Raw genomic sequence first — 10,857 nt, forward strand, 5'->3', positions numbered from 1 at the left:
ACCCTGACCGTTTGTAGGGTTACTGTCATGATGACTCAGATCATCATCCTATCTCCGATAGCGAAAACTTCTTGGGGGTAATCTCCGCTAGAGGAGGTGTCCAGATCCATCATGGATACTTCATCGGATTGTTCTAGATTGGTATCTTGATAATCTATATTGTCAGAAGCTACAGGGATTGATCCTGACTTTGTGAATTGGGCATTCACAGTTGTTTTAGCAGCTGAGTGGTTCAAACTCGATGTCGTAATCTTTTGCATATTGATCCATAATTAACTTACCTCGTCGCTTGAATCGTCACCGTAAAGTTTGTCACCAAAATCCACCCGATCGATCACCAGTTCATCAGGAAGAGAGGTAAAGTTATCGTAGAACCCATCATCCGAAAAACCGGTTTTTAGCGATGCTTTGGGCGATGTCGACGGCATCTCGCATGTAGATTCTTCAACGCATTTTTTCATAATCCCCACGAATGACATCAACTATCGACGATTGATGAATCACCGATCTAACGAACTTATTGAAAAAATAGGAGATGCTTGAATTAGATGAATCAGAAGGGAACATGCAGGAGTTTTAGATAGGTTTTGGCCTCTCACGGGATAATAACCATACATCAGATTTATCTTATATTGATTTAAGACTGTTACAAGGGGTTATAACTAGTTTAGATAGATCTATAACTAGTCGGCGACGTCCTCCTTGACTTTTGTTGGGTTGTTTCGGCTTATATTGCTTGTCTTTCGCTGGGTCACTTGGCTCCATATATATATATGGATATATCGTATGTCCTCTGAACTATTTATTTTTATTATAGAAGATAAATTTTTTTAGTTACAGGATATCTTAGATATCTGTGAGTAGTTTTTTTTATAGGAATCCTCTTCTCAAAATAAAAATATACCCTGAAAATTAAAAAAACCCGAAAGTACTTAAATATAATAACTGTCATTTATTCGTCGCCAGAACTCAATTCACCCTTATTGGGCATCTTGATAAAGTTGCTGTCGTAAACAGGCTCTAATCAGTTGGCGTTAATCTGCTCCAACTTATCATTTACTTTATATAGTTTATTATAGTTCGGTAGCGGGTATTTACTGTTACGCATTTAGTGCTTTCTTCGTTTGCATGGGGTACGGAGTCAATTGCTATGTCACGGCGTTAAAATTGCACACGGTGGTAGAAAGGTGCTAACTGACTATGTCTCTTATTTTCTCTTTATTTTTTTTAAAGGAGCGTACTAAAGTGGCCATCACCAAACCACGAGATTACGTGCTTTTGGGAACCGCACGAGCATTCCAATCCGATCAGACGTCAAGCAAAAGCAGTGACAAAAGCAGCCACATCTTGATTTGGGTGCCCAGGTTGGCTCCTTCAAGAAACGGGTTGAAATTTTTCGAAAAAGAAGGTGATTGAAATTTGCAGCGTCATTTCTGCACTTGCCGACACTGTCCCTTTTGTCAAAGGAACCCAGCGGAATGAACAGAACGGCTCGATAAGTACATGATGGCACTTCGAGATGGAAGTATAGAACATAATTCTATGAGATCTTTTGTAAAAAAAATTGAAAAAGTCCTTTCTTATACCGTTTCTTGTTTCTTCTCAATTCAACGGTCTAAAGTACATATAGATAAGGTAAGAAGATGATATATGTCATATATAGGAGTAGATTTCTCTGTGGGACCAGATCTCTTATAATTTTCTTCCTTTCGAGATAACCCACATCGAAAGGTGCATGCTCAGGGGACCGAAGTTGAGCCTTACGGGTGCACAGGACACCGGGTGATTTTTCGTTTTTCAGTGATACATCGTATGTATCAGGTCTCTAGGACACCCTCTAGCTTAATAAATAGAACATTCGAATCTCTAGGCTAATAAATAGGACATTCGGTTATTTTTATTCTGGATCCGCTACTGTGCATGCTCAGTTGCTTGTTGGGGTCTCGCATGGTATGCTCTGGTTAGCAGTAGCACTGGCAGGCAGGCAGCATTTTCTATAGCTCTCACAAAAAGGAATACACAGAAAGAGGGCAACATTTTTGACCTCTTGATCGGTGGAAATGCTCTTGGTTTGCCACCAATTGCCTGCATTAGATCAGTGATGATTGCACGCCCTGATTACCATTACTTTATTGCGGATTTTAAGGTTTGGTTGGAGTCACCGGTGGTTCTGCCATGCCCACATAAAAAACAAAAAACGCAAAGAAAAGGGGGTCTATTGGGCATAGCAAGCCCAATGAGTATCTTAAACAAAAAGAAAATTCCATTTGCTTGATGCTCAGTGGGCAGGGCACAATCGACGTTTTCACCACCCTTAGACATTGCAATGCACCACAGAAAATTGCAAGATTTTTCAGTTCGGATCACTTCTTTTTCATCTTCGGTGAAGGAATCTGAAGAAAAATAATGTGCAAAATGGACGCACACACTTACCCACGCACGCGTATGCGCACTTGCAGTGACAAAAACAAAATCCAAGATAAAAAGAGGCTACGAGAGTCGCTGCTACAAACTTCAGAGTAGTGCTCAAGAGCAAAGTCTCTCTTCCTTTCCGCCCCGGCCGGCACCGGATTTTCCAGGCTCCGGCATGACAATTTGGACTCCAGGAGCCGGTGGGTTCATGACCGCCATGAAAGGTTGAGGTTGTTGAGGGCTTTGAGAGCCCACTTGTGGTTGTGGCTGCATCATTGTCCTGTTTTTGCCTACTATCTGTCATCTTTTTTGAACGAAACTATTTGTCATCTTTAACTTTGTTTAATCAAACTATTTGTCATCTTTTGCTAGCAACGAAAACCCAGTGTGTGATATTGTTGGTAGTGGTGAGGGAATCCTGCTCTGACGAGCGAACAGTGAGAGCTCACGATTGATTTGATGCCTACCCAGTGGGGTGCAGCATTGGTGAATCTGATCATTTCGTTTCTAGTTGCAGAGGAAAGAAGGACAGAAGTGTAAGGCAACGGGCTGGGGCTGACATACTAAAGCTAGTATTCTGTGATCATTTCTTGTTTTGATCCTGTTACAGAACTCGTGGAATGAATCACGCCCTATGTTTCTACACATCACAATCGTGTTTTCGGTTCTCTGACGGAGACTGGTAGGATCCCACAACCTGCCCAGCTTTGACCTGCATAGGGACGAATATATTCAGCATTTTGGTGGCTGACTTAATTCAGAATTTTTTTGAACGAATCCTTGATTCAGATTTTATTTGCATGCTACAGAATATGTTGAGTTGACGTCTAAAAATAACAATACGTTTCATTGAGCCTTGCGCCAGCACATTCCTAGTCAAGTGGAGCAAAGCCAACATTGCATGGTCAGAAAAAAAAAAAGAACATTGCCATTTAGGACGGTGCAGACAAGCAGCATCTAGAAATATTGCATTGTTAAGTCAAAGAAAATGGCATTTACGCATAAAGAAAATGAAAAGGATAGAAAATGCTGATTTCAATCGAGAAATCTCTTGTACAGCTAAAATGTCACATCACAAGTACGATGAGCCAAATCCTCCCATGTAGGTGGCTCTGAAAGTTTTGTGGTGACAGCATTTTTGGTTAACATGCAATCGGTCTCCCATTTAGCCTTGCGGAGACATGATAAGAGATCTCTCTAATGGCAAGAATCGGCATAATTTCTCCTTACTAAGCACATTTTGCGTTGATAAGTTAAATCATGTTTGTTTTTTCACTGAATTCTAGATTGTAGATTGTAAAAGTTTATTTTAAGTAGATTATGAATTGTATTATAATTCAGATATATATTTACAGATTACACTCTCAAAATCTGATCGTTTATTTACAGAATCTATGATCCACTGTCAAACAAACAGGACCTCCCAACCCTGCACCTTCGCCGAACAGAGACGGGCACCTCCGGCGAGTGAATCATGCGGCTCGCGATGTGGAGGATGCCGCGTCGGCGTTGTCCGAGAACGCGAGCCAGCGTCGATCATGCGTCAGTGCACGAATCTTCGGCCGAAAACTTTCTACATTTTTTGTGAGGTGCAGTGCAGCCCATCATGCGAGATTTGAACGTGTACAGCTAGCTAGTATCAAGGTTTTAAACTTTCACTGCATCTGAAGTAGCTCCAAGCGTAAGTTCGGTCTCGATTTGCCTAAACATTGCCTAGTGACTCTCAAACACCATCTGCACCAGATAAGCCAACGTGCCAGTGGCAAGCAGATCGAGCAAGGCAGATCCACGCCGGATCGCGGCACGACGGGTGGGAGATTCGATAGCACTAGCAACGTAACAGAGTCAAAGCATGTCAAGACAAAGCTAAGAGTAATTAGGGTTGTCTAGAATCATATTTATTAAAAATAAAATTGTTTAATTGGTTGTATTTGTTTAGATAGGTTGGAGATCTGAAGATATATAAACAGATAAGAGAGATTGTGATTGATTTTACTCGTATAAAAATAATTTTTTGACACTGATAAGTAAACCCACCTATATAAACAGATATAAAAACATACATTCACCAAATTAAATTAGAATGAGATCGTATATTTGCACCCGTCAAATCAAACTACAACAGTAGATACAAATAACCAATAAACCTCTTTTTAAGATTATACGCATCCAACAAATCATAATATGACAAATTCAACCAATCAAACACACTATGTCACACATTTCAAGCAAACGTGGAAAATTATATAGAAACCAATAAAAACAAGCATCCCTGAATATCACCTAAGCAATGGTTGCTAAAACAAACTGAAAAAGTAAATGGTGATAGTGTGACTGTTCGCTCGCCGTCCATCGGACAGGACTATGAGTGTTCCCCCTGTTACACATCTTATAGATATGTTGGAGATCTGAAGCTATATAAACAGATAAGAGTTAAGATTGTGATTGATTTTACTCGTATAAAAATAATTTTCTAATACTGATAAGTAAACCCAGCTATATAAACAGATATAAAAACGTGTATTCACCAAATTAAGTTAGAATGAGATTGTATATTTGCACCCGTCAAATCAAACTACAACAAGAGATGCAAGTATCCAAATAAACCTCCTTTTAAGATTATACGCATCTAACAAATCATACTATAGCAAATTCAACCAATCAAACATACTATGTCACACATTTCAAGCAAACGCGGAAAATTATATAGAAACCGATAAAAACAAGCATCCCTGAATATCACCTAAGCAATGGTTGCTAAAACAAACTGAAAAAGTAAATGGTGATAGTGTGACTGTTCGCTCGCCGTCCATCGGACAGGACTATGAGTGTTCCCCCTGTTACACATCTTATGGACAGCATCTCAGCAACGCAGCAAGCCCAGCGTCCGATTCAGCAAACAAATTCCACGCCCGCTGGCAGAAACGGCCGGTGGTGCCGAGATCTTAGGATGATCAAAAGCGTGGGGGGTCACTTTGTCTTCTTGTCCTCCGTGCTCGTCTCAGCCTCGGCCTCGGTTTGCTGGGCCGCGGCTGCTGAATCACTTGCTTCCAAAGTCTCCCGTGCTAGTGGTTCGTCCTCGCCTCCGAAGCCAAACTCATTGACACGCTACTTGTCAACCGGATATACCCACCTCTGGTAGAGGTATATCAAGAAGACAACATCTGCCAGTATAAATCAGAAGGTAGTGGTCAGCTAACAGTCTACAAAAGCACAGGAATGACATGTCCAAAGAAATAACGTTTTTTCCACACTGTTACCAGCAGTTATTAGCTAAAAACAGTGATAGTTCGCCTTACCATCTCTGAAAACTGAGAGACGATGAAGCATTGGCATTTTGATAACAAATGCAAAAAGGTCATCTATTATAGTGTTGAGGAACTTGTAGGTCATTTGTCTCCATGGCATATGAGCGACGGACTTCAGCTTGTAGTTGATGAATAGTTGGGGGCACATCATAATGAAACCTGAAGGATGCGAAGGTATAATAAGTTCTATTGCATGCACGTTACCACGGCAAATAAACTGGGGAGATAGAGTTGAATTAATTAATTACCAAACATGTAGACACAACTTGTCAGAGAAGAGAGTATCCATGAGTACCAGCTCTTGTGTTTTTCATACTTAAGGGAATAGATGGAGAAATCGATCACAAGGAGGAAAAGGACATAGGAAAGGTACTTCATTGCAATCGCATCATATTCCTTGGTCTTATTCCGTGCATAGGATTCACGGTCCCTGAACCTCAACATGGGAATCATTCCATTTCTATCAATCTGGAAACCAAAAAAGAAATCTTTTTTAATTTGTACAAAAAGGTAAACCATGAGGTATAATTCTACTCTATACCAAGAAAGAACAAATTGTCATAAAGTACATATATAGCAAAATTCACCAGCCTGGTGTCATCTAATATGCCAAAACCATCAACGGTTAACAATGGCAGTAGTTCAGCATGGAGTGAAACCAGGTCATAGCTCTGGAGTGCACTTGGAAATGCATCGAACAATAACTAATAGCGCAATTGAAAAATGAGGGGGAAGCAAAAAAAAAATCGCAGTGAATAACACTGAAAAATCTTTCTTATGCTTATGATCTTGATTATCTCCATTCTTTTGTCAAGCACTTTGCTCATTGCTAAAAACATTTTATTTTCAGGTGAAGATCACAAGATCAGCGATTTCTACTATCTCTTTTTTTACTTTGTAAAACCACCATAAAGGGTAAGAGAACAATATATGTCGTTTACATCGATATGCATTGCTTTTCCAATCTTCCAAAATTCAATGCACACTCCGATTCCAGAGCTAGCAAGGATCATCCATGAAGTGTCATTGTCAAGAAGGTACAGGAAAACAATTAGTTGACACGCAAAATTCAGAACCACAGATTTTGCTGAGAGACCTTCCATGGACTTGTTCTTGTTCCAGAACTGAATATCTGAACAACAGCACCAAAAAAACATAAAATAGCTGTGGATTATTAACTTATTATTAATGCAAAACAATTCTTATCATTATACGCTGTATTAAATAAAACTATACAGTATACATACCATTTTTGAAAGCCAGGAAATCAAACAGAGAGTGTAACAGAGAAACAACCATGGTCAATCCAAGAAGATATGGGTTTCCTTCAAGGAAAACCCTCTGCAATTTAAAAAGAAGTCAAGTCAGTATCTGACTGACACGCAAACAATGACAGTAATCACATCCCAAAAACATAAACTACAAGTACACAACTATTAATATATTAATGGCGCCTCAAACAATATGAAAGGGCACAAGGGAATTCGTTTTCAAAAAAAAGGAAAAAAAGAGCACATATATCCAAAAATGCCAGCATTTAAATGGCTGCAGTTTAGTATCCACACTTGTGTACCTTGAGTTCATCAGCCTCGCCTTCAAGCATACTTCCATAACTACGATGAACTTGGAAGGACTGCTCAATCTGAAGAAACAATTGCCACTTGGTCGTGCTAATAGGACCAACTTCGAGGTTTAAGGGCAGTTCCTCCACAGTCTCGTTGAGTGCTATCAACTTATCCCTCAGTAGCCAAAACTCGTTGAAGAATACAGTAGGATAGTAAACATTTGTAGCCGGATCCACATTCAAATCTGCATCTCTGTTGTAAAGGACAGCCATAACAACCCCACTAAAGAATCGTATTATTTGCAGACGGTATTTTGAATTACAAATTACATTCCACCAGAAGTTGGCTATAAGCAATGGATTTTTAAGCAACACATGTATATTTCAAGTTAAAGTGAAACTAGCAAAAGAAAAAAAAATAGCATCACACTATTTGTTGTTGAAGGATACATGGAGCAACAATGGCAGGGACATTATTGTGGGGATACCTGCACAATTTAAAGCAGGAAATGTCAATCATTACTAGAGAAGGCGAACGGAAACAAAGAGGACACATCAACAGCAATGCATATGCGACATATATCGAGCAAATAGCATATGCAAATGATTATATTGTCTGCCACTAGTATATCTTCATGTAGATGGCCCACATAAAGAAACAGATTATCTGAACTCTGAATTCAACCATCCCATTTAATTGTTGTCATGACGATCTAGTTGAATATAAACAATACCTTGCACATTAATGAAGCCAAACAAATTGCAACTATCTAATAGGAGCGGCAATGTGTCACAGATCTTATTAATAACTAGTACTTCATGCCATCCAAAAGGGCAGGATAAAATCAAAAAGTTATCAATCATGTCAATGTCACAGTATGTGAAATGGAACACGAGACAAAGATTTATTGTTACTGAGAGACAGATCAAACTGAGCGACAGAGTTTGATAGAGTGAATACTGTGTGAAGTCATCGACAAGATTTATTGTTACATTTGGTTTCCAATATGCGATATATTCAACTGGACCCTCGTCTTTATCCTCAGATTCTTTATTCTCCTGCAGCGAATCAAGATGTGGCTTTTGTTAGTTCTGCAGATAATCGATAATAGGAATTGATAGTTCACATTCTGAACAAGAATTAGGATAACAACCTTTGGTGGCGCTTGTTTTTCAGACTCCTCTGAATCTCCAAGCAAGCTCTTCTTTTTACCGGCTTTTGATTTCGGCAAGAATGTCAAAACAGCTAAATGACAGATACGGTGCAATTAGTGTTCCATACAAATATAATATCAATATGAAAGCAGGTTGGTGCAATGAAAACAAAAGTCATACGATGTGTCCTCCCAAATGCAGATTTATGCTCATATTCTGGATCAGTAGGGTCCACAGGGTAACCCGAGTGGGCGAAGTAAACATGAGCGTACAAAGAGCCATTGTGCTTGAGAGCCTGTGGCAACAACATACACCAAATACAAGATTAGTCAAAACCAACAAACTATTGAATAATATATAATATTACTATAAATTACTAATTAATATCCTACCTCTGAAGGATAGTATGTTAATGATCATGTTCTGGTACTGGTAGGTCCCCAAACTGCATACGGTATGTTTGCCTCGTGCCAAATGAGTGCATCCTCATTAGCAAAGTCATTGAACTTCTTATTCTCTGATAAATACATCCACATATCCTGCAGTAGCGTAGGCCACCACACAATTGGTGTTTAGATTATAAAAAAATTGCCAAATGAGTAAAGACAGGGCCTAGCTAAAGCATGAACGCTAGCCATATAACTCAATACATATATCGTCTAGGAAGGTAAAAATGCAAGGTACACAAATTTAGCAAAAAGAAAGAACGCCAGGGTGACATATCAAAAGTGAGTGATCTCTTGATCTTTGAAGCACAAGCAACATTTAATCATCTATTTTAGGATCTCATGAGCCAATACGAAAAGCAACAAGCATACAGAATAATCAACTTGACCACAAGTTTATCTCCTAAATCAAAGACTTAAATTATGATCTACCAAGCCTTCAGATCAAAGCACATGCACAAATACAGGAAAAATAATTTTCAGAACAAGAGAAAATGACTGACAGCAACTGTATATTTCACATGGTCGGCAATATCCAGAACACCAACACCAACCTTTACCTTACTAAACATAATCTACACAACTAACCCATGGGACCTTTTACCGGTAACCCCCCCCCCCCCCTTCTCCTCCTCTCATCCCAGGGCAAACAAACAAACAATTCTAAAGTCAAAACCCTACCTTAAACAGTAAAATGATTCAAACAAAATACATCTTCACACGATCTAACGAATTTGGTGGCATCTAGTCATAACTAGATTCATAAAACCCTCTACTATTCCTTGAAAATCGTGAACAATCGTCAGCTTAGCCTCCTGAGATCCAATCACGCCAAAGGTACGATCTTCTTTCTCACAGTAAAAGAAATACTGCTGCAGAGCACCAATAACTTCACGTGATCTCCAGGCTCCAAAGCATCCTGATTGCGCACATACGGCTAAACCCAAAAGCTTCCAAACCACCAATCACCCCACAAGCACGCCTCTTGCGTAACAGCGCCCACGAGCTATAAACAAAACAGGTTCCGGATCACATCAACCAAACAACTTCCGATTAAACCCTAAATTGTCTTAGCATCGGAGCAAACACAACCCAATTAACCTCACCACACCATCGTAAAGCCGCCGCCTTTACTTGCGCACCAACGAATAAACCGCGACATGAACCTAAAGCGCATCACCCAACCAAAATCTCGCGCACGTAGCAATCAAAAAGGCCGAACGGCTTTCTTAAATCCCCCCATTGGCTCTCCCTTCTGGAAGAGGTTGGACATGAGCATCCCGGGCTCCGCGGGCGGCCGCTTGGGCCCGAAGAACTTGGCCGCGAAGTACCAGAACACCGCCATCCGCACGATGCCGGCGATGCCCTGCCCCAGGCCGCCGCCGCCGCCCTGCCGCGCCGCCAGGCCACACCCCTGCAACTGCGCGGCCGCCACCGCGCCCGCCGCCGGCGAGCTTGATCAGAGCGAGGGGGGAGGGGAGGCGCCAGGACGCGAAGGGAACACAAGGTTTTCGTTTTGTGTATTTGTTTGTGTGATGCTTTGGAGGTTTAAACTGGGGCGACTTCACGTTAAATTATAGGTTCTTTTACAGATAGGTACTCGAGAATTAGGGATGGAAACGGTTTTAAAACTATTGAAAAAATCTAAACCTCAAACAGATATTTTAAAAATTTATCTCGTATAAAACTATTACAATGTCTTTTAATATTATTATAATATCTTATATTTTTTTATCTTCAGCACCTGTCATATCTTACGTTTTATTACTATCACTCTTCATTTGAACCCACAGTCATACACTACGAACAATATTACATCCTCAAATTCATTAGCAAATATGCCAGTGCAATGGTCGTAACACAGCAATACTGTAGCACAGAAACGAGACCTGATCTATTAGAGAACAATACAGCCAGCGGCGAGCGTCACAGTGATGCCGCTATGTTTTGGGAGTTCTGCTGGAACTAACCT

General features: G+C 40.2%; 1 protein-coding gene across 1 annotated transcript; it reads right to left on the reverse strand.

Annotated features, from left to right (window-relative positions):
* Positions 1-5,066: 5,066 nt before the first annotated feature.
* On the reverse strand, positions 5,067-10,428 carry LOC133887804 (uncharacterized). Its single transcript, XM_062327785.1, is given in 11 exon segments — positions 5,067-5,576; positions 5,712-5,879; positions 5,969-6,188; positions 6,662-6,852; positions 6,968-7,061; positions 7,294-7,529; positions 7,735-7,772; positions 8,246-8,343; positions 8,439-8,530; positions 8,620-8,734; positions 8,832-10,428. Coding segments are annotated over 11 exon segments (1,590 nt in total). The 5' UTR covers positions 8,976-10,428; the 3' UTR covers positions 5,067-5,382.
* Between the last annotated feature and the right edge of the window lie 429 nt (positions 10,429-10,857).

This window comes from Phragmites australis, chromosome 13 (assembly GCF_958298935.1).
Source record: "Phragmites australis chromosome 13, lpPhrAust1.1, whole genome shotgun sequence".
NCBI lineage: Eukaryota > Viridiplantae > Streptophyta > Magnoliopsida > Poales > Poaceae > Phragmites > Phragmites australis.